This window comes from Vidua macroura, chromosome 6 (assembly GCF_024509145.1).
Source record: "Vidua macroura isolate BioBank_ID:100142 chromosome 6, ASM2450914v1, whole genome shotgun sequence".
In the NCBI taxonomy this organism is placed as follows: Eukaryota; Metazoa; Chordata; class Aves; order Passeriformes; family Viduidae; genus Vidua; species Vidua macroura.
The window spans coordinates 27,000,777-27,028,415 of NC_071576.1; the positions used below are offsets into that span (position 1 = coordinate 27,000,777).

Genomic DNA, 27,639 nt, shown 5'->3' on the forward strand with positions numbered 1-27,639 from the left:
TTTTACAAAGTTTTACCATGAGTGTGCATGAATCATAATTTATTTTTTGCATTATTTCAGCAGTGGCAGATATGAGAAGAACATATTAGGTAAACTTGAACATTGGTGAAATACATTTAACATGTTTCAGTTGCTGTCTTCCATTGTGTATGAATGGATAAGACTTGTAATTTATCTGATCCAAAGTATGAACTTGTTAAGCTGAGGAGAGCTGGTTCAAAGATGACAAATAATTTGTGATCATTTTCATCTGTCATTAGTTTTGGATTATAATGTGCTCATGTTTGCAAGGCTAAACATTCATTTCTTGTGAGTTAATATAAAAAGTTTTATATAGTCCAAATTGAAAATTTCACAAAAATCATTTCAGTGGCTTGAATTCTATTAGATTTCTTGTTGTTTTCTGTTGTCTGAAATTATTATGTTTTGTCAGACAACTCATTAGGGTTCTTTTCATTCTTCAGCTTTTTGTGCTTGTCATGTTCCACGGTTTAAACCATAAAATTGAATATAGGCATTCACTGCTCTGTCTTAATAGGTTTGATGGGTAGGGGAGAGAAAGTCAGCTTCTCAGAATAGGTTCTTTTTCCAGGGAGGGTTAAGTAGCTGGTTGCAGCTACCAGCTCTAAGTATGCTAATAACTCTGCTTGTGCTCATGAGGTGCTGAAAACTCTCTGTCCCACTTTTTGAAACTTCCATGTGTTGAAAAATTATAAGCAACTTCAGTGCAAACATGTAATTGTGTGATCAACTAACAACAAAATTGATTGCAAGGAATTGGATATGTGGTGTTAAGCGCCCATCTCTCCCCCCTCCCCACTTCTCAGTGGTGATAATTCTGAATTCATGGGGACTTCACTTTTCCATCTTAATGCTCTGGAGGTAAATGCTTACATAATATTTGTATAAAGACCAAGTACTTTTTTTAAGATCAGTTCTGCAGTGTTTGTCAACACAATTACAAACCAGTCCTTTCTCATCACATGTGATTCAGCACTGAAAATGTTCCTCACTACAAAGACTATTTTAATGACCTAAATTGTCTGACTCAAACTGCCCAGTGTTGTTGCTTTTGTATTATGTACAACCTTGTCAGAAGTATTATGTGCAACAATATATGGAAGTTTTAACTACAGTGAAATTTATCATAACCTGCAATAACGCCTACAATAAACCTACAGCCTGCTTTGGTTTTTGCATGCAAACTCCTAAAATGGGGGACTGTATTTATCAGCTTTTGCTTATTTATAAAACCTATAGATGTTTTAAATTACTTCTGCTTACCAAGTTCAAATATTCCTTTGTGATTATGTAATACATTCCACAGTGTTAATTTTCAGGAAATAGAAGAAAATATGGCTGTGTTCATAACTGCCATTTCCCCTCTACTTTATTTGTAAATGTAACTAATTTGCTGGCTTATCAGTTGTATGGCATTATGCCTTCTGTAAAGGAAAAGGTCTCTGTTTTTCTGCTTCTAGATTGCTGTGGGTGCTTAGCTTGCTTATTTCAGGTACTGCTCTCTGGCTTCCCCTCTAGAAAAGAGTCATCTCTAATTAACTATTTGAAGACTAAAGAGAAATGTTACATGGATGTTACTATTTCAGTATAAATATATTGCTCCCAAAGTTTCTTGTGGCAAGTAACTAACCAATAGTTTTGAATATTATTTTCTTTAATTTAAAGGAGACTTCAGTGCTGTTCTAAAAGAGTTAGTGACTGACTTGACTGTCACAGATAGCCAGATTGATGCCTCTGCATTCTTGCTTCCATCCCTTTGTCATGAGAATGATCTCCTTTTACTCGGTCCCTTACTGCAGGAGACTGACCACCGATTTATTGAAGAACAGGTACTTTTTGTTCTATTATAAAGGTATTATTGTATTTTCATACAGTTGTAGTTATTTAGGTCAGTACTTATTTAGACTTTGCCAAAAATATGGCTATCGCTCTTCTCCTTTTTACAGCTCCTTTTAGGTAACAGCATAGCTGGTGGCAGCCTGGAATATGACCCTTACTCAATTTATGAGAAATTTGCAAAAGGGGATTTAGTACCTAAACCACTACCTCCTGCATTATCTGTTACCAGTGCAGCAAGTCGACTTTTTGGAGTTATGTTTTCCCACATAACAGAATCTCACAGGTAAAGTAGTAACTGTAACTGCTAGGGAATTTAGGAGATGTTGTAAGATGGTCACAGTGTTTGATACTGAATGCAGAAGAAAACAGTTCTGAAAAGATATTGAATTGCGTAAGTGGAGTTTGTAAACTATCTGAATAGCAACAGACCACCAAATTATTGGGCTTTTCTCTTTAATGTTACTGACAACAAAAAGGCACATCCAAAAAGATGCTATTGTCATAGCAAATATGTGGACCCAGAAAAATAATGGGGTGTTTTGATACGCAGATCAAAATGGAAGCTATTTTCAGAGATATTACACAATTTTTGTGGTGCTTAATACATAATACATTCTTTATAAAAAGTGGGTAGGGAGAAACGAGTGCATGTCTTAACACAGTTCTGTCAAGGTACAAGAATGCTTGAAAGAGATCAAGAACTTCTCTTGGGTTTTATCTATGTATTTTCTCACTGCATATATGGCATTTTGGTTTGTTTCACATTTATAAGCATACTGATTGCTAAAGCATAAAATTCATGAAGATTTTTGCATGCGCTTGCTTCTTCTGTGTGGTAATATTTTTGAATGCAGCTTTAGAGCAGATGAATTCTTTTAAAATTAAATAGCTTTATGTTTTCAAAGCCTGCTGTAGTTAGACCTCGATAGTTAGATCATGATCATTATAGCTGGTGATGGTTTTATAGTTTCCTGTGTGGGATGAATTTTTAGTCTTAATGAGTCCCGAGTCTTGATGTCTTCACAACCTCGAATGCTTGGCGTTTAGCGTAGGTTCCAGGCAGCTGTTTGTATATGAGAATACCTGCCAATAAAATTGCCAAATGATTTATTTGTTCTTCTGACCTGTCTTTACTTCTTTATTCTGTCTTCATTGACTGCTTTTATTGAGGATTTTTTTTTTTTTTTGCCCTGTCACCAGCTTGCTGGTTGGTTTTCTTCACTTGTTTCTCAAGACATGAATTAATTGCTACAGATAAATACATTTTCATTTATTTTTCCTTTGCCTCCTCCTTTCTCAATTGTAAGTCAAAATGCATTATTCCCATACATAGTTCCTTTTAATAATGTCTGTTCAGTGTTACTTAGATATATGTGATTATCTGTGAATACATTTAAGGAGACAAATGTAAAAAGTTCATGTTCATATATGGAAGTTCATATTTTAATATGGAACATCAATTTTTTTTGGTAGTAGACAAGGGATGTCATATGAAGGAAAATGCTCAAGACTTGATTTATTCCACCTCTGGTTTTATAGATAGATTTTGTTACAGGGTTTTAAAATAAAATAAAAAAGCTTGATTCATTTAATTAATTTTCAATTATGTGGTTTCTTTTCTGTTTTTGTTTAAGGCTCCAGGTGTTAGAACAGTTGTTGAATTCCATAAAGCAAACAAAAGGATCTCGACAACAAATAGTGCAACTACATGTTTTGTCAGCCTTTTCTACTTCCTTAAAGGTAAATCTGCTCACTCTCTCTCTCTCCCCTTTGTTTTTCTTTCTCTTTCTGTAACTAAATCTTAGCATCTCTTTGTTCAAATAGATCAATTGCTGTTGTTTAAACCCAGCCATGCAGCCGCTCGCTTGCTCCCCCCGCAGCGGGATGTGGGATAGAATTGCAAGAGTAAAAGCAAGAAAATTCCTGTGTTGAGATAAAGACAGTTTAATAGGGAAAGCAAGTCTAAACAAGGAATTAATTTCCTACTTCCCATTAGCTGGCAGGTGTTCAGCTGTTTCCAGGAAAGCAGGGCTCTATCATGCCTAACAGTCACTTTGGAAGTCAAAAAAACATCACCCCAAACATTCCTTGCCTCCTCCCAGCTTTATATGCTGATCATGATTCCATGTTAAAGGAAGAGCTGCTGCTGGAGCATTCTCACACTGTTTGAGGAGTCACACAGAGACCACCCAAGACTTGAACTGCTGGGACAGGAGCTTCTTTGCAGCCAGCAGCCCCAGAGAGCAGACAGGTGTCCCCTTTGTCTCTTCATTGTCACATACACTCACTCTCTGGTGTTCTTCCTCCTTCCAGCTTGACTCTGGATTTCCTGTAACAGGGTGTCACACATCAAATCTATAAAACTAAGTTATTTAATAGAGTTATACAGCAGCAGGTCATCTCAAGCTGGGTACCTCTGGAGAGGTACTCACGACAAAAAATCCCTAGGCAATTACACCCTTATGATTTGTGCATCTACCCTCCATATGCTCTTTACATGCCTTGCACGTGTCACTGGGCCCAGTGGTGATTTTTGGTAAGGGGTCTTCTAATATGTTATTGGGTTCTTTCCCTCTGTCTGTGCAGGTAGTTCTTGAGGAATTGCAGCTTCTGCTCTCCTGATCTTCTGATTTCCATTTCTGATGCATCTGCTCTCTGGCAGAGCACGGAAAACTAAAAAAGCCCTAGATTTAGGATAACCATTACCTAACACCAATCAAAACATCAGTGTGTTATCAGTGTTCTTGTGCTAAAGACAAAACACAGCATTGTACCAGCTGCTAGGAAAATTACTCAGAAAATGAACTCCATTCCAGACAAAAACATCTCTAGATGTAAGTTCAGAGCTATCGGCCTAAGGCTTTACCTAAACCAGCTACTCATGCTGAGCCTGTAAAGCTGGGCAAACAGTATCCTCAGTCACTGAATATTTTACCTCCATGTAACTCATTCTACCTGAAACTTATTTATGCTAAACAACTCTCTCTTGACTGCCATATGGTGTGGAATCTCCCTCTAATCCATTGTGGCCAGCTATCCCAGCTGTATTTCCTCCCAGTTCCTTGTGCACCCCCACTCTGCTCGCTGGTGCGGTGGCACAAGAACCAGAAAAGGCCTTGGCTCTGTGTAAGCATTGCTCAGCAATGACAAAACATCTCAGTATTATCAACCCTGTGTTGAGCACAAATCCAAAACATGGCACCATACTTGCTACTGTGAAGAAAATTAACTCTACCCCAGTCCACACCAGCACAGTACACAGAAGTGTTTGTTTTGATTAACAATCAAGGTGATCAGTCCTATTTTCTATAGTAATACATGGTTTTGTGATGTCGTAGCTTTCTTGAGTGCAAATGAATCACTGTTTAATTTTTCCCCTTTTTTAATATTACTTTTAGGGAAACCTGTTCTAGTACACTCTAGTGTATTAGCATCCGTACTAGTGTCGTTTAAATAAGAGTGATATGGAAAAATTCTCTTTGTATCATTTCTGTCTTTTCCACTGCCTTTTGTATTCCTTCCAGGGTAAATAAAAATGTAACAATTGGTAAAATAAAATAATCTCGTAATTATCTGCTATTTGTTCATTTTCCCCTAATGCTTTATTTGTATTTTCCTCTGTTCATGTGCAGTTTTTATTCTTGTCTTCTTAGGCAAATGTTTGGGACTGAGATTTTGTTTTGTTTTGTTTTGTTTTCTTCTTGGTATTATTTCCTGAATTTTATGCTAATATGTTGGTTTATCTGGTTCTACTGCAATCTATCCAGTATTTCCTAAAATCATAATGTTGATAATGTTGTGCTGTGATGTACAGTAATGTAGCGTTAGACGTTTAACTCTCATAACAGCAAACTGAAAGAGATTAATTCCTCAGACAAAGGGGAAGAAAATCAAAATCCTTCTGCAGCTCTTGTGTTTTTTTCAAGACTGACAGAAAAGCACACTCTGATTACTGTCTAACATATTTAATGTCTATTTTTAGCACTTGGCTAACTGCAAGGGAAGTTTAGGTTCAGAAGAAGTTAGAAGATCTGCCCTGATGTTGGTAATGGGTGCCTTGGAAAGCAATAATCCACTTCTAAGATGTGCTGCTGCAGAGTGTTTGGCCAGGTTGGCACAGGTGGTTTCTGACAGTGCCTTCACTGCTGGATTAGCGCAAGTCAGTTTCGACAAGTAAGTTTGCAATAAGCATGAAAAGATACTGCTTAAGATTATAAAAATGTTTGAGAAATCTACCTGACACCTATTATGATAATTTTCAAAAGCTGGTTTCCTTCATGAATTTGATGTCACTTCAGAAATTAACAGGAAAAAGCACTGCCTGAGTTCTGCATGTATTTCTTAGTGTAAGACTAACTAAGCAAGCATGTAGACTTTCAAATTAATTAAATTAACTGCTCTCTAGAAACATCATTTAACTGTATCTAAAATATTTTTGGTGCTTTCTTCAGATACGAGACAATGTATGAACTTAGAATTTTGGGAATATAATAGTGTCTAATACATTTTTTTTCTGATTATGTACCAGAAATTTCATTTGTAGATGTGCTTAGTACATAGTAAGAATCTTAGTGATTAAACTAACAGCTTTCTTTCAATTAATAGGCTAAAATCTGCTAGGGATGTGGTATCAAGAACAGGTCATTCTTTGGCTCTGGGATGTCTGTACAGGTACCTAGGAGGAATAAGTTCTACTCAACACCTGAATGCATGTGTTGGAATCCTTTATACTTTGTCTCAGGACACTACTTCTCCTGATGTACAGGTACTTGTTACTTACATAAAAATGTTATGTTATAAATTAACTGAATTATATTCTGGAGTTTAAGGTTTCTTGTAAGGATAAGACACTTCACAATCTTGTAGGCATAGCTCACAGGTAATGGCCGGAGCAGCAAAGGCAGTGTAGATGACTGCTCCTGCTCAAAATCCACCTTCAACAACTTCCATAGCAAGAACTGTGATGAGACATGGGAGATTCCTGTTTAATTATCTGTGAGACTGATAAGGCTCACTTCAAAAACAGTATCTCATGTTTTAGTTTATCTGATGTTTCACATTCATCTATATCTTGATTTTGACTACATAGTACCTAGGGTTTTCTGAGGGGACTTCTTTTGTTTGTGTCAGTTTTTGTCTCTTTTACAGTGTTAATCTCGCAGCATATTTTGTTGAAGGGTCATATAGTAAATTATAGGGATTTGTAGCCTGAATGCTGTACAACTTGGTGGATATGCATCGAGTGAGACAAGAAATTTTGAAGACTAATTAATGTTATTTCTCTGTGGCTAAAACTGTTACCTATCAGAATAGTTTTAAGAGACATTGAGTGTATGTATTTGTGTAAATATCAGTTAAAGAATTTTTAAAGCTTTCCCACAGTATCTTTGCACAAAGAGAAACTGTTGAAATGAAGCAGATGTGGCTGTTGGTGCAAAGTAACTGTAACTACAATAATTGGTTATTTCAGAAACTAGTATTTTTTCACAATTTTGTTCTTGCACAAGGAACTGCAAGAGATTTTCAAAATAATAGAATATAATAAAGGAATAATAATCACTGTCACACTGATTTGCTCTTACATTCAATTTTTTTTGTTTATCAACAATGAAAAATTTTAAATGGTTGTTTCATTGCTCAACATACAGTTCCTTGTAAGATATTGAAAATGGCTTACGCAACATCAGATTGATAGTTTCTCTGTATAACCTCTCTATTTGTTCCTTTTGAGCCTAAAAGTGCAACTTCTATTATGTTTCATTGATGAATTTCATTTTTAACTATCAAATTTTTGAAAGGTCTTCTGTGTATCATATAAAGATTACATTACTGCTTCTCTTATTTTGCAGGCATGGGCACTACACTCTCTGTCACTAGTAGTAGATCTGGCTGGGCCCTTGTATCATGTGCATGTGGAACCTACCTTATCTCTTGTTCTCATGTTGTTGCTGAGTGTGCCTCCAGCTTACGCTGAAGTTCATCAAAGCCTTGGTCGCTGTTTGAATACACTTATTACCACTCTGGGCCCTGAGCTGCAAGGTATATAACATATAAATGTGTCAGCTTTGTTTGCTGTAGCAACCAAACTGCTGAGCACTGAATGTGTGTGATTGCAAATGTAACAAATAAGCAGATCTAAGTTTCTTTGTGCAGCTGTAAGACAGCATTTCATAGGCCATGTCTTTGTGTAATCAAGATGACATGACTGCTAGTTTTCCAAAAATAGTGTCCCTTGACATCATTTCCTTTGTTTGAGCTGGTCCTCCGAGCCTTGCCTTGGGCTGAAATTTCTTACATGAATTTTACATTTTATATTTCTTACATTTTTACATCTTATAATTCTAGCATGAGAACAGAAGGTGCTTGTATTTTGAGAGTTAGGAGTTAGTTAGGATGGAGACATTTAAAATTGGCATCTAAATCATTGGAGAGCAATGTGATCACTACTCATGGATATCAAAGTATAGCACAGATACAAGGATCATTGTTTAGGAAGATGATAACATTATGACTGGCTTGGGAAGAAGACAGGTTATCGTGTTTATTAAAAAGAAATATATGTTTTAAAAACAAACAAAAAATAACCTTCTTTATTCTCAATATAGGCAGCAGTACAGCAGTGTCAGCCTTAAGAACTTCTTGCCTTTTGGGCTGTGCAGTGATGCAGGATAATCCTGACTGCCTTGTTCAAGCTCAAGCCATCTCTTGCCTTCAGCAGCTTCACATGTTTGCTCCTCGACACGTCAACTTGTCTAACCTTGTAAGCTGCCTCTGTGTGAGTATGTTTTTATTAGTTTATATCTATGTATTTTAAAATTTGTTCATATTTTTCACAAACATTTAAAAAATGTAGATGTTTCTTTAAGCAGAGAAACTGATCATTGTGTAGGTGTGAGGTGTTTCATGTTCTCCTACAGGCAAGTATTCTATATATCTTCACTTTTTCCCTCAGTTTCTTTTTCTCCTTTACAAGATGAGCACATTCTATAGAAATCTTGGCCTTCTGAACTGCTTGCAAGTACATTCTGCTGTTCTTAGTAAGGCTAGTTGTCTGGCAGGATATACCATTCATTACAACTTTTTGCTGGATTTGTACCAACTGGTTTATGTTGGCCAGATTTTTCCCTTTGCTGCTTTTTATGCCTTGCTTGAAGGATTGATTTTAAAAATTGTGTGTACTAATTACTGGGAATTGTGTTGTTTCATTTTGTTTTTTCATGATGCTGAAAAATTGTAGATTTCTTTGTTTTGTAATTTCTGTAGCAGTCAGTATAAAAATTTCTAACACAGAAGTTATAGTCAAATCAGGTCTTTGGAAGAAATAAACAAAACTTTTTCAGCCCTATCTGACAAGAGGTTTATTGCAGTTTATTTGTTGGGTGGGGTTTGTTTTGTTTTCACCCAGTATCTCTCTGTCTTTGAATAGCTGCTCTTCTGAAGTATTTAGTTTTATTAAAGAAAAAAAAATAATTTTCTGGTAGCTATTAGCCTTGGTGGATCTGGGGGGCTAGCTGGGGGATGAGGGGGTTGGTTGGAGGTTTTTGAGGTTTTTGTTTTGTTTTAATACCATTTTCTGTCACTGTCAATCAGAGAGAAACAAAAGTCCACAGACAGTGAAGTGTGGTTTTTGTTTTAATGTAGTTTTTGTTTTAATCTCATCTATTTCAACACAGTTCTTATTCACATCTTCCACTGGGTAACACTTGTGTATCAATAATAAACATATATATTTAGATTTTTATGTTTATTCTAAACATATAGGTTTCAATTCCTTACATTTTCTGTATTTAGTTTGACTAGAAACATGATTGTGGGAGCTGGGAAAAACTGAAGGAGGTTTTTCTGCTCCACACTGTGATACACATGAATATGCTAGTTGCAGAAGAGCTGGAGCTCATCTGAAGTGTTGCTTTAAGATACACTAACAATTATTTTCTGTTTGTTGGGTAAAATATAGTTTTTCTTACATGGATAAAATCACAACAAACCGTGTCAGTCAGTCTATTGCTTGGAGGGTGTGGTAGCTTTTGGGAGCATTTGTAAGTCCATGTACAGTCTGCTTCAATTTCTCTATTAATATCAAATACCTACTAATATAAAGGATATCATGACAAAGTTGTCTTGTCTATATAATATTATTGATTTTTATTGTTCTTACAAGTTGTCTCAAAGTACTTCATATAGCAGTTTATGAACTTCATAATACTAAATTAGTCAATTAAGAAGCAGTGGTCATGGCTTGAGTGTGTGTGTTCATGCATCTGAGTGTGTTCCCCTCTATCCCAGAAATTACTGTAGGCTTCCTGGGAAAGGAGTCCACCAAAATCAGTGGCCTCACATGGGTGACCTTTTCTTCATGAACTTGTACAACTAAGGCCAGTGTTGCTGGCACTGACAATTCAGTAATGTCAGTATGTCTCTGAAGAGTGTCATAAACAAGGTTTTTTGAGTCTGTGCTTTGCAGGTCTGTGAGAAGATAACTGCACAAGAAGAATTCTGCATTTGTAAAACTCAATATCCATTCGTGCAGTTTCCACCCACTAAATCGCCATCTTGTTAGGGAAGCAGAAAAAGTTATTGGATCTGAAATCTGCACTTCACTGTGCTGTTTACTTGCAAGGTGACACTGATCTAGTTATTCTTCATGAGTTTAAATGTCTGCAATTTGGAGAACAAGGTGTGACAGTCCTCCTTTGCATTGCATTTTGAAGTCTTAAGGAGAAGTAGCATGCAAAAGCTAGACCCTAGACCATGTGGATACTCACCATTCCATTCTTTATTTAGGGGAAAAGAAAAAAGAGAGGCAAAGAATCTGCAGTCAGATGAGTGATCTTTTCCCCTCCATCCATAGAAACATGAATTTTCACTTATAAAATCTTGAAAACTAATATGCAAAAATTTTTTTTTTACTTTTTTTTAGTAGCATTTGAACTAACGGCCCTTTCCACACTCTTTGCCCAAGGATTCTGTTAAATGTCTGTGCTTTTGAACTTGCCTTTTTATAGTCCTCATTCTCCTGCCATCCCCCCCACTTCCTCTTCACTTTGTCTTTTACATCCCTCCACTCTCACATAACCCTCCCTGTCCTCCCTCTCCTCTGTCTTAATTTCTTTTTTCCATCATTAGGCATGCTAACACAATTTCTTATGCAGGCAGCTGCAAGCTGCCTCCTCCACCTGTCTTCCAGGCCCCTACAGCATGAGATGGCCCAGGTCTCTATTGTATTTAAACAGTTCAGGTCGTAACTGTGCTAGCACTAGTAAAACATGACTTAGGCAATGGACACACTGCCTCACTGGTTCATATTCTGTGGGGGTTTTTTGTTTGTTTTGGTTTATATTGTGTACATGTGCTTGTCAATATCCATCTTCCCTTCAGCTTCTGAGACTGTTCCCTGCTTGTCAGTTGGATCTTTCATGGGGCTTCTAACAATAATGCATACTTGTCCTGCTATTTGAATTCTTGGCTCCAGCAGAATACAGGTTTACAGATGTAGTCTGTACAGAATACAGCAGAATATGCTTTTAATCATGTCTAAAATTAGCTCTAAAACTAAATTAGGTGAGCACAGACTTCTAAAGAGCTTATGGTGTAATATTCCTCAACAGTGAATGCCAGTTTTGAGCTCTAAGATATCACAATAGGATCAAAATTGAAACACAATAAGTATCCAGTGTTAATAACTATGCTGTGGTGTTGTGTTAAGTATTAATTTTAGTGGCAGTTGGATTGGAATTTAAGTGTGTTCAACATGAAAAATAAGAGAAATTAACAAAGCAAATTAGGCTTTTGGTATGTTTGAGATAAGATTCTGAATTTTATTATATGCTGAGCTTTCATGTTATAGTCTCCATGTGTGGTTGATATCACTGTGATATCTATTTTGGTTTTGTCATGACTGGTTGTCATTTGTTTTTGTGCAGGAAATCTTGTTGGATAATTCTGTGTTGGTAGGTCCCTGTGCCTTGTTAATCCTAAAACTTTGCAGTTTGCAGTGGTGTTTTTATTTCATCTTTTATCTTTCTTTTTAACCATTTTAATGTAATTTCTTTTAGCATGTCAAGTGATATTTTATTGTCATCCTAACCAGAGCCTTCCTAACTTTCTGCAGATGGCAGGAATACATTTCATTTATGTGCTTAGTGAGGGATAATTTTGTTTTTAATGTGTTAAGTATAGAAATGGAACTGTTTGTACACTTAAGTTTTAATGTGATGCTTGCATTTTGTTTCTGTCATTTAGTCCTATCTCCTGCTTAGAATGTGGGAGAATGAGAGAGATGAAAAATGTGCATCTTGTATTATTTTGGTAGCATCAATTGGGCCCTCTGTTTTTTCCATGTTAAAAGTGAGCATGGAATTTATGCATGTCCAACTTGAAATAGAATGTGTAGCCTGCTTGCATAAATGTTGCATTAAAAGTCTCACTTGTTTCTGAAGTTGCAGTTAAAGTGCCTTGCAGACATACCTATTGAGTCAGGCTCCTTTCCTCGTAGAAGAATTATGCAGAGAGCATATCTTTTTGTGTATAATTATGTAATTCTGACTGTTGTAGATTCATATGCATGCATAGAAATTCTGAGGATAAAGCTTAGTTTTGTTAATCTAACAAAGCTAAAATTCTGTATTGCTTATTCTTTTTGTCCTTAGGTTGCTTTCTTTAAGCATATGTTAACTAATATATATTAGTCATTTTGACTAACATATATTGGCCTGTTGCTGACAAATGAGGAGCACAGCCTAATGCAAGGTTTTCCTGCAGCAGACACTCAGCTCTATCTATTTTAAGGATGGTAACAGCTAAGGGTGCACAACTGCTTAGTTGTAGAGAACAATTTTTTTTATGATAACTTCAGCTTAATTTAGAAGAAGATGCATAAATATTGGTGCAGCTATCTTGCCTGACCACACAGCTAGTTTATCATATCTTTAGGATTCCCTTCAGGATTGTCTTAAAATTGAAAGAAGCAAATAAAAATCAGAAACCTCCACTCCACAAAAAACCCTTGATGCTATGACTTGGGTTTTTTTTTAAGTGTTTTTCCTTGTTCCAGTAATAGTGACTCTATTATCATGCATTTTCCAGTAAAATAACCCACACACTGGCCTGTTAGTGTTAAAATATGATGGTGCTATGAACTTTTTTGCTAGAGACTGCTCAGGAGAGCTGACCTGTCTCAGTGTCATACATTCACCAGTAATTCTCACCCTTCCTCTCAACTTCTCTAAAACATAATTTAATGTAAACTGAGTATATGACTTTTTTTTTTTTCCAATGAAACTGCAGCAGTGTTCTCTTCCCCTTTATGAACTTCCTTTCGTGCATGGAGTTCTATCTTACTAAGGCCTGATTGATTCTCTCACCCTTGGTTTCACTGACATTTCTCTGGTTACATCTGATGATGACTTGTTCTGAATTTCAAGCCCATCGTATGCATATACCCAGTAGTCAAAGAGTTAGTTACCATGATTCACCTGGCATTGAAGTTAATGGCAGTTTTTGTACAATATTGGTAGAGAGGTAGATTCAGCACCAAACCAATATTGTAAGTTGCCTTTGGAGAGAAAATGCTAAAAGTACTGATATGTTTTGTAAAATTGATTACAGGACTTGCAAAACTTTTCATTTGGGGGTTAAAAAAAAAAAAAGCTGAGCAAAAAGAGCATCAATTACATGTTTACTGACTTAACAGATCTGCCATAGCTGCAAGTGTTCAGAAAATACCAACCTTACTGAGGTATTGCCACAGAGGTATTACTGAGGTATTGCCACAGAGGTTTGTTAGCCATCTTACTGTATCTTCTTGCATGTTTCAGATGAATCTCTGTAGCTCATACTTATTACTGAGACGTGCAGTGGTAGCTTGCTTACGTCAGCTTGTGCAAAGAGAAGCTGCTGAAGTATCAGAATATGCTGTTGCACTAGTGAAAGAGAGCAAAGAAGATTTTACTCCAGGTAATGTATTGAAATTTTGAGATCAAAGAGCTTGGGATATTGACAGTGAATTTTAAACACACTTTGCTAAGAGTGTTAAAACTCTGCTACACTCTTGAAATCTTAAACTCAAAAATTTTCTGCCTCAGTTTTCTGTATAGTACCAAATTATGATAAATGAGGAAATGCAAGGGGAGTTCCAGGGAAATCTAAGCCCATCTAGCCTGTAGCTAGATGGTAATAACTTTTTGCTAAAAGGACTGAGAGTGATCACCAGTTCATCCTCATGTGCCTTTTTGTGAGTGAGTGGTGTTAAAAACTGATTTCACTTCAGCTTTCAATTCAAGCTCATTTAGAAGTTTTCAGAAGAAATAGACTATGGGCATTTTTTAAAACTGCTGATATTTAAAATTTGTAATATTGGTCAAATAAAAGTTGGTCATATTAATTTAACAAATTATTTCCATGTGTTTGGTATTGTGCTTTTTTTGGAGAATAGTTTTAACTTGCATTTCAAGTTAAAACATTGTTTTAGAATTACCTTATGAAGTAAGATAAGTGAAATAATTTTTTTCAGGAGCTAGATACTGAGGTGATGGTAATGCTGTGAAATTCAGCGTAGGATTCTTATTTTTGATGGGGTAACTTTATTCTTGTTGTTACTATGTTTCTGTAAAAGCTCAACATTTGTTTTGTATTCATAGGTTAGCTGCAGTGTTAAAGTGAAAAATAAAATGGTTTCAAAAATATTTCAGGGCTAGTAATTACTTTTTCACAAGATACCCTGTATGCAACCTTCAGTGGCGTTTCTGTTGTCATCAACGCAGTTTTGTGATGTACAGTACTCAGCTCACAGACTTTGTTCTTAGCAGATGTGAACATCAGAGAAATAGGCCTGGAGGGGGCATTGCTGGGCTTGCTGGACAAAGAATTGGATCCAAGATTGTGCCAAGATATCAGAGAGACTCTGACTCATATGCTCACTTCAATGGCAGTTGAGAAGCTCTCCTTTTGGCTGAAGCTTTGTAAAGATGTTCTTGCTGCCTCTGCTGGTAAGTCTTAATACACTGTAGTTGAGAACACAATTAAAATAAGGCCTGCAGCAGTACACTGCATCACTGAGGGAAAACATTAAAGTTTCTTGAATGTTTGCCATTTCTGAAATGTATAATCGTTACTCATATTGCAAGATTGGATCCTTTAATTTAGTTCCTTCAGAGGAATATGCCTTTCTCTCTTCTGATTGCCCTCTCCCCATTGAACAAGTTCTTGTAGGCATCTTAGGATGTGTTGCATGTTGATTTAATTCTTGATCTTAATTCATTTCCATAGCAAAAATGGAAATCCAGAATAGGTTTGAGCTTGCGAGTCCTGTGCAATTACCTGCAAGAAAAGTATTCTGACCAGTTCTTCTATTAGTGATAGAACTGATGCAGGCCTATTATATCATAATGGAACTCTTGAGCACACAAAGTCAATTACTGTCATGAATATTGACAGGGGTGAAGAAAATTCTTTTAACCTGCAGTGCAGGAGGAAAACTTCTTGCATTTAGATTTTTTTATTTGGGACAATACTAGCTTATCACACTTATTTTAAAAGGGCTTTTTTCCTTTTGCTTCTTTCACTGCAGTTCTTAATTTACTTTTGTGGTATTGATCTTGTCCTCCAGCAAGTAATATCAACCAAACGTTGACAGTTTCATTATATTTGAATTATAGCATTTACTTTAAGATAGCAATATTGAAGGGAGTCACCAGGAATTTGAGGTTAGAGATAGACTTCAAAGAGATTTCTTTCTGTAGGTTTCAGTTATAGTAAGAAAGAATATTAAGTTTGTTTTTTTTCCCTTCTGTGTCCTAAATACAGATTTCAATACAGTAGCATCAATAGATACCACTCAAGAAGAGGAAACTGCCAAAGGGGATGATGTATCTGTATTAACGTCTGATAGTGATGATAGGTTCCATCCTTTCCGAAATCCACGATGGTCCACCAGAGTTTTTGCTGCAGAATGTGTTTGTAAAATTATAAGCCAGTGTGAAAATGCAGGCATTGCACATTTTAATATAACTTTGGCTCAGGAAAGGAAACAACGTGATTCAAGAGGTATGTGTTAAGCATTGAAAGAATTTCATAGAATGCAAAGTTTGCTTAAAATAAGTATTAGCTCTTTGCACCTTAATGAAATGCATCATAAAGTAGTTGTTTGTAATCAATAAAGCCTCTAATTACTCTCATTGGAAGCCTGTATTCTTTAAGGTGTTGAGAAATTTTTATTTGCTAAAAGAATGCCATCTTACTGCAGAATTTACACTTAGTTTCCTGGTTATAGTACCATGGTGTATGCGTAGGAAGGCTTTGTTTCTGTATAAGCACTGGCAATCACAAGTGATAGCTGGCACCAGCCTACAATATCACAGTTTGGTGTCTTGGAGTGTGACTTAAAAAAAGGCCACTTTTTTTCTTTCCATAATTTGCATAATCAGCAGTAGAAATACAGTGACATTTTTTAGTACCTCTCTGTGTTTATCTGGAGGTGTTTTCCTCAACACTTTTTTAGGTCTCATACATTAAGATATTTATATTTTCTTCTAAGTACTTTACATTTAAATGGAAAGCAGACTAGATCAGTTAACATAAGGTCATCAAGTAAAATTGATCTCTGTGTAAGCTGCCTGAAGTGAATCCTTGATATATATTAAGGTAAAGTGTAAAATATGCATTTTGAAAATATGCATTTTGTAACAGTCTTATAAAACACATTATGTCTGAATTTAAATTTCATAAAACTATTTTCTTTTTTTTAATTTCTGTTTTCAGATGACTTTTTGGTATTGCATTTAGCTGACTTGGTCCGTATGGCTTTTATGGCTGCCACAGATCACAGTGATCAACTTCGTCTTTCTGGGCTTCATATGTTGCAAATTATTGTTCGGAAGTTTGCAGCTGTTCCAGAACCAGAGTTTCCAGGTCATGTAATCCTGGAGCAATATCAAGCCAATGTAAGCACCATTGACAATAACTTAGAAAAGTTTAGAGTTACAGTCAACTACTAAAAGAAATTTGCATTTGCAGTGTTTGGGTACAGAGCTGGATTTCAGTTACTTTGTTACAGAAGTATTGTTAATTTGTTTATACTTCCTTTGAAATCATCTTTTCAGTTGGCATATAGTTTTTTAGCTCCAAAGTTTTTGAAGTTTCAGCATTTTTCCCTCTTGAATACAATAAAACCAAAACAGACCATTGGTGGAGTTTGTTTGGAAAGCATTGGTTTCAGAGTGTAAAAACATTGCAAGAAGTATTAGAAGTAGCTATAATTTTAAACTCTGCTTAGAAATAAGTAGCTTTTGCCCAGCAGCCATCACATTTAGAGATCTTGGACAACAAAAAAGCTAGAGAAGTGTGGACTGTACTCATAAGATCCATTTCACTTAAGTCTTGGTTTAGATTTAGAGAAAAAATGTCCTAGTCATTTAGCATTGCATAGCACACTTGTGTTAAATATGACAGACACTGTGTTAAGCCTCATATAGCTTCAGTTTCTAGCAGGCACTGAATAGGTCAGATCACTTTCTCTCATAGAATTGGAGAGACACTGAAGACATCCTGACCTACCTTGATCTTGGTTTTGCCATTATAATTCTTTTTTTTTGGCACGCCTTTGTGGGAAGGAACTGCCTTGGTCTAGTCTAAAGGCTATCAAGGGGGAAAAGTAGACCATCTGTCCTTGCTGTCCAAAACCATCAAGCGGGTCAGAAGTAAAGCTAATAGTTTTCCTTTTAATCTTTTGTACCTTTAAAGTGTTTCTGCTAATACTATGCACAGATCTCATCAGCTGTTTCATTTAAGTTTAAGAGATGTGAAACTGTTAAAAGTCAAGTCTACATTGTCTGATTTTTTTCCTTAAAAATATCATAATAATCCAGAAAAAGATGGATATAAATTTTCTGGACTTAAGTAATGACTTCCTAATATCTTGTTTGGAAGTTCCATAAATGAAGTCTCAGCTTTAAAGGGTCTTAAGAAATTGTCATTAATTACCATTAAAACCAAATCCTTTTCACTTACTTTGCAAGCATTTTTTGCTCTTTGGGATGAAAGTGTAGTACATTAAACTTAAATATGAGTTTTCAAATACATGCTACAGCAGCTGGGGAATATCTTATTAGCCTTTAGTGAAAAGGTTTTCAACTTTGGAAACTTTGGAGTGAGAGTAGGTAAAACCCCTGCAGCCCAGTAACTTTGTGCTTGTGTATTATTTATTATGTAAATGGGTTTTGTGCTCTCCCCTTTTTTCCACTTTCCAAAGTTGACCAGCTTCAGTTGGTTGTTTTCTTGAATCTGTATTTTTTTCTGAGTAAGGAAATGTCACTAGTTAGGTTCTTTCATGGTTCAGAACATTGCTTTTTCTTTTGTGGGCTCCTCATCAGGTCAAGCATTCAGGAAGGAAGATACTACTGTTTCTGTTTTAGACTGCACAAAAAAATAAAGAGTCAACCCTGAAGACCCCCTCAAAGAGAAAGATGTCTTCAGTGTAGGCAAAACAAGAAAAATATGACTGAAATTGTTTCTCTGTTCTTTAATCTCACTGAAACAGTCTGTGAAAAAATGACAAAGGAACTTAACTTTATAAAGGAAAACTGTAACAAAGTCTGATTATGAAAAGTAAGTCTTGAGTCAATTGTTCACTATGTATTAAATGTTGTATAACTTCTCTTTAGGTTGGAGCAGCACTTAGGCCTGCCTTTGCTCCCGAAACTCCTCCTGATGTCACAGCAAAAGCATGTCAGGCAAGTGTTGAAAGTGAGAAGTCTCTTAGGTAATAGACCCTCTGAATTTTTTTTTTTTGCTTGATATGCAACACAAGGAAAAGGAAATAAACCCTCTAACTTGAAATCTTCCATTCACAAAAAATAATGTCATCTATTTTACCTCTGTATTGTGACAACTCAAAGATTTTTGTCACTTTAAAGTCTTGAGAAACTTTGTTGCAGTTGATATTTTGGCTGTTTTTTTGTGACACCACACGAATGTTTTGGTTTTTAATACTAGAGTGTACTAAACTGGGATGTCATTCAACATTTGTTATTGTCTGATAGTAACTGTATCTTGCTAGAAATTAAATCTGCCTCTCATAATTTTACAGATGGAGAAAAGAGTACCCAGTGGTGTTTTCCTCTTGTTCCTCATTGTTTCTGTTTCACAATGCTAGGTTTGCAGTGCCTGGATAGCAAGTGGTGTAGTAAGTGATCTTAATGACCTTCGAAGGGTTCACCAGTTACTTGTGTCCTCTTTGCTCAAAGTGCAGGCTGGAAAAGAAGCACAAAATGAACAATATAATGAAAGCACCTCAACTATGGAAATACTAGCTGTCCTTAAGGCTTGGGCTGAGGTTAGTACAACAACTCTGCAGTGTTAGTCTTGATATCGGGTAGGTGAGTTAGAACCTTTCAGACAAAATTTTCAGGAATTTCTACCATGCTTCTTTAAATAGGAGGTGCTGACTCTTTGCTTTGCTGTGCTACCTTTGAAAGTACATGAACTTTGTAAACTTGACAAAAGCACTGCTAACTCAACTGGCTTTATTATAATATAATAAGAATAATATTATAAGAATAATGTATCAAACTTAAAAATACAAATTCCTTAATATATATGAATAGTTCAGCATTGATTTGAAATTGTATGTTATAAATGGTTGATGGTTGATAATTGTATGTTATAAATGGTATGGTGATGGTCCACTCAAAGTACTATTTTAAATAGGTATAATTTTTCTCATTGCCTATTGGCATTTCATATCTTGGAAATATATCTTTCAAATTAATATTGTCAATTCAGTACTGCTTAAGTTAAAACAAAGTCAGGTCATGTGAATGCTTGTTTTAATATGTGTAAATGCAAGGTTAAATATTTAAAAGTCAAAAATGTGAACCATGTATACTACTTCCAAAATATGTGTATTAGAATGTAGTGATAATGGCCTTGGATGCTGATGGTTGGTAACTAGCTAAAGATGAACATGTTATGGATGTGTATGATATTTCAGTGTATAATCAGGAAGACACTTTGGAGGAGAAAGTAGGCAATAGGTAGTTTTTATGTGAACATTTGTAGAAAAATATACCAATGTTTCATGTGCATATTTGAGAACACATATTGACAAAATAGCAAAGGCCTTGGAGACAAGCTAGCAGGTGGGAATGAAAATCTTGAAAACATTGAGAGATTTAAATAGATTTAAATAGATTGGTCTATTTAATCCATTCAGGAAAAGATAAAGTACCATGATAAATTTAAAATCATTACATGAAGAAAAGGTTTTTAATAGCATGTAACAACCTTTCACTGGTCAGAAGCCAGGACAAAATTCAGACTAGATGTGAGACTCAACTGTCAGAAGTGAAGATCTGTAGTTTGTTCTAGCCTATTAATAAGATCACTAGAATTCTTCAAAGGAAACTATAGAGTTTCCTATAAGCTTTTTTGACTTGTAATTTACAAATATTTCATTTAAGCCCTAGGCAATTCCTTCTCCATTAGAATCTTACCTGTTTCTTGTTCACAGAAATTGAAGGAATTCCCCCATCCTGTTGCTGCAGGGAGGTGTGAGACAAGGGCTTGGTGTGGGTTTAGTTGCTTGTCTGGGATAACCCACTACAGCCAGCAAACATGAAAAAGATGCAGAAATCATAATTGCAGGGGACTAGTATTCAACAAAGCTGACTTGAGATTCATTGAATCTAAATGTGTCCTTTATAGTTGAGAAGAGCTTCCCTCCAGGGGCATTTTGGAGAAACTACAGAGAGCTGTTTGTCTGAAACTTTTTCAGTTCTATCTTTTTGATAATCAGAGAGGTATCTAGGGAAATTAACACTGAAATTAATCTATAGATGGTAACACCCAGAGTTTGCAAAGTATGCAAGTATTCTTTACTGCTAACATGAAGTGACAGATAATTTTGAGAAGTCAGTTTCAAGTGTCATGTAGCATTTAATTTTAAAAAAATATTTAGGATTGGGTTAACTGTTGTTTCCAAACCATTATTATAGGTATATTATTTGATAGTTCTTCAGTCTTGTAGCTATAACAGGGTTTGATGGTTGGAAGCAGAAACTGGACAAACAATATATTAATTTTTAAGAGCAGGGTACTTAATTGCAGGTAGGAATTTTAGTAGTTTTCCCCTTTTGGGGGATTCTTGCATCATGACTAGCTGGGGAAAGGATTCAGAACATTTAGAGAAAAAGTGTTTGTTTACCCATGCTTACTGGACTTGAAGCAGAAATAGATTCTAGGAAATCTCATGCCAGTCATACTAGTGATTATAGTAGTTTTCCAAGTGTTAATATTTGTAACTCTCTATCCAAATATATCAACAGGTATACATAGTTGCAGTTGAAAAGCAGAAAAATCAAAGTGATACACACAAGCACAGTTTAAAAATTGTAAACTCCTCTGAAGAAAGCTACAGAGATATAACATTTTCGGCCAGTGGTCTTCTGGACTTGGTACAGGCAGATCTTGGAACACTGAGCAAGCTCTGGCTTGCTGCACTTCAGGATTTCACTCTCTTAACTTTGCCTCCAGAATATGCATCACAACTACCTGCTGAAGGTAAAAAGGCAAATTAGCTATATTTTCTTAAGTCCCTTGTAAGCAAATTGACTTATGTTAAGATCATAGTAAGATTAAATGGTATAGAGAATTAGCCTACTTATAGACCTATTTAAAGATCAGGACTGCTTTTGAGAACAGAGGTTCCATGCATGTGAAGAGTGGTTTGGTATTCTTATTTGTTGGCTATTTTTATGTTGGAAAAAAGAAATAGGTAATCTATTGCATTCTGTCCAAATAAATCTAAATAAAGTGCCCTCATTGGCCTGAATTTTAATACCGAACACTAAAAAAAAAGTCATACATATAACACAATCCCATTTTAAGAATGAGAAAATACAGTACTTGAAAATAAATTACGCCCTTAAAACTAATTTCTTTTCTTGTAGGTGGTACATTTTATACAGCAGAGACAATTGAAAATGCCAGACCTCATTACTACAACTCCTGGGCACTGATACTTTATGCTGCAGCTTTATGGCTCACTAGCACAGGTTTCATTGTTGTTGATCCAGATGAAGGAGTTACAAATCTCTCCAGACCTGTTACCCCAACTACCATGTGTCAAGATTCTTCTACCAGGCCCTTGGTGAAATCTCCTGAGGATGTGAATACTGACAGATTTCATCTTATCTTGGGTTAGTGAGTGAGTGCATAGTCTGCCTAGATGGTGTAACTCAAAATGTAGATCACACTGTTAGCAAATAAATTTTTAATTATTCAAATTTAACTGCATCATTCAATATTGCATCTTTTGGAAAAACATACAGTGAGAAAAAATTTAAATCCTAGTGAGAAAATTGTAAAGCATTTCCTCAAATGTGGTACAAAAAACACTGTGAGCTAAACAAGCCATAAACAAATGCTTATTGCTCTGCTCATAAACATGCAAGTTTGAGGATGGATTTTACAGTGTTTGTACCAGTATAGTCACAGAATGTATGGATTGGTTTCACTGAAGTGCAGTTTTACATCACACAATAGTTTGTAGGTTGGAAGGGACTTGTAGAGATCATTTTGTCCACCTCCTGCTCAGGCAGGGTGACATAAAGCCGACTGCCCAGGACCATGTCCAGACAGCTTTTGAATATCTATGTGGATGGAGAATCAACCTCTCTGGGCACCCTGTGCCAGTGCTCAGTCACCCACACAGTAAAGAAGCGTTTCCTTACATTCATATGAAGCTCCACTACTGCAGGAGCTAATCAAGTAGTTGAATTCAGTCCCGGTTCTCTAAGTTTACACAATTAGGCATTTCTGGTTATGTTTTTTTCTTGGCCTCTCTTTTGTATCTTTCTTTTGTAATCCTTTTTGGAATGGGTTTGTATGATTTTGTTGCGTATGTCTTCTTTTGAATCCCAGTCTTTCTGCAGAGAACCAGCTCCCTTTTAAACTCCATTGCTCTCTCAGTTAGAAGTGGGACTTCTGATACAAAAGCTGCTCATTTCCTCTGCTTCCTCTACTGCTTAGTGCATCAAATTTCACATACTTGACTGTGGGCATATGGCTTGTTTATTCTGCTTTTGAATAAAATAGCATTTTAATTTTCATTCCCTACAGAGAAACTGAAAGAATATAAAACTGCTTTTCTGTTGCACAGCTGTTGTTTAGTGGATATTGATTGGTTTCCCAAGTTATCACACATTTTGGAATTACAGCTGGGATGAGAATATAGATTGCAGTTTAAATGAAGGTTATCTCCAATATTTTGTGGAGTCCTGGAAGCTGAGGAAAGAGATAGCTCTTATTTGTTCTAGGATTTACAAGCTTAGGCTTCATGTAGTTTACTTACTGCTGCTTATCTAGTTGTGGTAGTTGGCATTTTTAGCATTTTTTTAAATGGGAAGATAAAGCCTCAGCCTTAGAGTTTGTGAACTACTATTACTTTCAGCATTTCCCACTATTACCTACTACCAGGCAAATACTCTGCTATATACTCATTATGAGTTGTCCTGTCTGTTCATTGGATCTCGTGTTTTATTCACAAATTGCTGAGGTTTTATTTATGTTAGTAGGCAGTTATACTTAAAATGCTACTTCTATAGGTGCTCAACCTGCTGTGAGGTTACTTAGTAGTGGAAAAAAATTACTTCTTAAAATTTCAAGTACACATGGGGTTTTTTTCTGATGCTTACAGGAATTAGTGTGGAGTTCCTGTGCTCTCCTCGATCAGATGCAGCAATGGAGAACATTATTGCCTGCTTACATGCCCTGCAGGCACTCTTCGATGTTCCATGGCCAAGGTCCAAAATAGGTGGTGATCAGGTAATGCATAATGACCAGATGCCCCCCAGAATTAAGGCTTAGTCTGACCAGTATCTCTACAATCTCATGTATTTCCAGGAATATTCAACATTTAAGTAGTAGGTAAATTATATGCGTTACCAAAATCCAAAGCTGTAGAGGGAGGAGATAAAAAAGAACACAATGTGAGGTGTAAGGTGAACCTGTAAGGTGAGGGGCAGAGAATTTGAGGACATTTCATCAGGAAGGAGTAATTAGATTAATAGGATGAGAGCCAGGTAAAGACAAAATTTCTAGAAACGAGAGTTCTCTTACTGTCTCTCTGTGAAGGCATAATTGAATTAAATCTGTTGTAAAAATCAAAGTTGGTAAAAGAAGACTGGACAAAAGCAGTGATACTAAAAGACGAAAAAAGGCAAAACCAAAAAAAACCCACACCACAACAGTGATCCTAAAAAGAAGTAATAATCTGAAATTTCATTTTTCTCTTCAAATTAAAGTTTATACTATCCCATATGCCATGCAATTGTGTGACCCAGTGAAAGTGATAAAGCCTGTGGATGTGGCTAAGTTCTGCTCTCCAAGGAAATGCATGTAGTATAGGAGGGATACAATGTAGTGTCCCCACCTTCAAGAGCTAAGAAGCCAGAAGATAAAGATTACTTTGGCTTTTTCAGTTGTTTTAATGCCCTATATCTTAAATAACTGTGGTAACTATTTTGTTGGGAAAACTGATAGGGACTGCTGTTACTGGGAGCTAGGAGCTGGATGGTGAAGAAAAAGCCAACTCCTGTGATTGTACCAATTGTATGTGTTCCTTAGTGAGATCAGAGTAATACTGTTGGCTTTAACAAGTTCCTAAAAAGTCCTGCATTAAAATTAAAATATATTAGATGTTTTCCTTATTGTAGGAGTTGGGTGTAGAGCTGCTGAATGTTTTGCATCGACTGATACTGACCAGAGAGTCACCCGATATTCAGCTTGCTGCCCTTGAAGTGGTTCGCTTGATTCTTTATGCAGCTCAGGAACACGTGAAGGAAAAGCGGAGAAGTGCAGAAGGTACGGTACTGTGGGAGATGTTTGAATACCTGTGATCAGGGTTAAAGCAATTCTTTCTTGGAAAACTGGTTTCTGAGATGTGTGTTAATTGAAGTCTTTCAGAGTTGGATTCTAATTGTAGTTTACTTAAGACAGTCCAGGTTCCTGACATAAGAAATTCAGGTGGTATGATAGATAGCAGGTGGTTTAGGTGCTGAACAGAGGGCAGAAAGTGAGGAGAAGAGCTACAGAAAGTGCAGCTGGGAGCCATCAGGGAGGGAGGAGTCCTAGTGAAAAGCTGGGGTCAGCTGCAATTGAGCAATGGACAGACTTGGCACACACAGCTGTTACAAGCCAGGTTCCAATACTTACTCTGATTATAACTTCCTAACATTCATTTTCTAAAATTAAAAAACTGGGAGTAGAATCAAAATGCTTGTATCAGGTGACATCATATTGGCTTGGTGCCTCAGGATCTTGTATGTCAAAGTCTATTGTGCACCCTTTGCCTTTTGACAATCACTGCATAGTTTGCTTATTCAGAAGGATGGATGTTTGCTAGTAGAATTTTGAATACATGCCCATGCACACATATGTGTGTCAAGATTATAATTTGGTGCTGAAACAGTCTTAAGAAGTAAACCTTTTGGAAACAAGTCACAGCCTGCAGACTTCTGCCATATTTCTTGTTTTTCTTTCAGTTGATGATGGTGCTGCAGAAAAGGAAACATTACCAGAATTTGGAGAGGGCAAAGACACAGGGGGACTGGTGCCTGGGAAATCATTAGTCTTTGCAACACTGGAGCTGTGTGTTTGTATTCTTGTCAGACAGCTTCCCCAGCTCAACCCTAAACTGACTTGTAGCCCTGCAGTTCCACCTGGAAAACATCTGTTGCTGTCAGAAGATGGAAGTAGACTGGTAGCAGCAGCATTAGTTATTCTCTCTGATGTTCCTGCAATCTGCTCTCCTGAAGGTATGCTATTTCATCACAAGAAAAGATAAATGAAAGAGTATTAGGCCCTTCTGTTCCTCTGTTATTACCTAATTTTCTTAGCTGGCTAAGTCTGGCAGCAAGTTTTGTTGATTCGCTTGTGACAACTTCCTTTTCTAATTCTTTTTTGACTGTCAAATTGCAAAACAAGTTACAAGACTGAAGCAATTAAATGAGTAGTTTCTCTTTTTCCACTCCCTATAGCAGTGCAATTAATAGATTCATTTTCTACTGGGAAGTATACAACAGCTACATGATATGCTACTTGAATTGTCTTTTCTGGAATTTATAATGCAGACATAAATTAAATTTAAAAGGGAAATGTGTGATGGTACCTTTCCATCATTTGAACATTAACAAACAGCTGCAAGGAGTTACGGTTGAATTCTCAGATTAGTTGACTTTTACCCATGATTCATTTTGGATTCACTCCAAACTTGAGGATGGTTCCCCAAACCAAGCCTCAATATCATATTCATATATATAATCTTTCAGTAACATTACAGCCACACATACAAACCATTTCTGCTCTACTCCTCTGTTCCCACCTTAAGTATTGTTGTTATACCTTATGCAAATCTCTGGCATTTACCACCCTGAAAATTTCTAATTTCTTCTTTTTTGAAAAAATTTGTTCTCTGTTAAATGATTCTTCTATGGGGAATATGATGTTCCAAATGGAATAGCTGGCAGCCCTTGCAGTCCTTGTAACATGATGATATACTTTCTCATTTCCATCTGTAGCCTGTTATTTACCAGTTTAAAGTGAAAGGAAATAAACATAGTTATCCTCAAATCTAGATGATGCTATCTTGTATGAAAAATAATCTGTGATTTTTTTTTCTCACTGTAGTTTTTTGTCTTTAGCTGTCCATGCTATTCCACAAACAAACAGCTTTCAGGATCAGACCACAGGGACTGTTTACAGTAGAGAAGTTAAGCATTTTGTTCAGGTGACTAAAAAGAGGAGCTTAAGCCTTAAGCTTGCTTATACAGTCAGTTGAATAAAGGAGCAGCTCCTAAAGTTGGTTCACATAATCAAAGAGATGAGAATTCCTCTGTGGAATTGAGTAATTTTTTTCCCCCTTTAGCAGGTAACTGAAATTACAGTCCTGTGACTGCTATGTCTCTTACTTCAAGCACCTGTCATGATATGTTTGCATTAAAAAAAAAAAAGTTAAGTGAATGATGTTCATGACCTACATTTCCTACTGAATTCCAACAGTAAATTTTCAAAGATTTGGCTGTTCAAAAATAGATGTCCTCAGCTTCAGAAAATACTTATGCATAAGTCAGAGACCTTCATTATTCAACAGGTCTCTCATGAACACTAGTATATTAAAATCTTAGAAACATAAGCATTTTGCTTTTTAGGGAATGAGATAAGCATATTAAGCCATATGCTTAACTCTGTGCTTTGCAGAGTCATAACTTGGGACAGGAGCAACGCATAAGTATGCTGGTTTCTAGGTTACTTCAAATATATGCAGAATTCTGTATTACTGTTAGATTCAAAGACATAAAAATAAGTGAAACTGCTATGCCACATTATTCCTGTGAATTTTAAAACATTTTAGTTGTCTCTTACTATGACTGCTCAACTGTCAGATTCTCAGACATGAAAATCTCTTTATTAGCATATGGAACAATCTGCTTATCTCCTTAGGTCTTCTCTTTTCCAAGATATTTTTAGAGGCTTCTATTCAAATTCTAGATGGTTTTATACATATATTTATTGTGAAGTCCTTATTACTCTTACTAAATTCTTGACTTCAATGACTTCCTGGAGCAATGGCATCCTTAGCTAACCATGCATCATGTGATACAAGTATTTCCTCTTGCCAGTTTTGAAATTACCCCCTGTTAATTTCCTTCAGTGTATTGCCTTCATGTGCAAAATATACTTAGATGCTTATTCTTTGTTTTCTACTCTTCTTTCTATATAGTAGTA

The 27,639-nt window shown here is 36.1% G+C and overlaps 1 protein-coding gene across 1 annotated transcript in view; it reads left to right on the top strand.

The window, feature by feature from the left end:
- The window catches only part of HEATR5A (HEAT repeat containing 5A), a 54,799-nt gene that overhangs the window by 21,384 nt on the left and 5,776 nt on the right, over positions 1-27,639 (top strand). The window contains exons 15-32 of the mRNA XM_053980892.1: positions 1,687-1,850; positions 1,968-2,143; positions 3,495-3,600; positions 5,843-6,033; positions 6,466-6,625; positions 7,710-7,899; positions 8,466-8,635; positions 13,677-13,815; positions 14,667-14,846; positions 15,664-15,903; positions 16,618-16,799; positions 18,519-18,587; positions 19,010-19,189; positions 21,180-21,414; positions 21,804-22,052; positions 23,552-23,679; positions 24,570-24,717; positions 25,398-25,670. Of these exons, the coding sequence (XP_053836867.1) occupies positions 1,687-1,850; positions 1,968-2,143; positions 3,495-3,600; positions 5,843-6,033; positions 6,466-6,625; positions 7,710-7,899; positions 8,466-8,635; positions 13,677-13,815; positions 14,667-14,846; positions 15,664-15,903; positions 16,618-16,799; positions 18,519-18,587; positions 19,010-19,189; positions 21,180-21,414; positions 21,804-22,052; positions 23,552-23,679; positions 24,570-24,717; positions 25,398-25,670 (3,180 nt within the window). The remainder of the gene's footprint in view (positions 1-1,686; positions 1,851-1,967; positions 2,144-3,494; positions 3,601-5,842; positions 6,034-6,465; positions 6,626-7,709; positions 7,900-8,465; positions 8,636-13,676; positions 13,816-14,666; positions 14,847-15,663; positions 15,904-16,617; positions 16,800-18,518; positions 18,588-19,009; positions 19,190-21,179; positions 21,415-21,803; positions 22,053-23,551; positions 23,680-24,569; positions 24,718-25,397; positions 25,671-27,639) is intronic.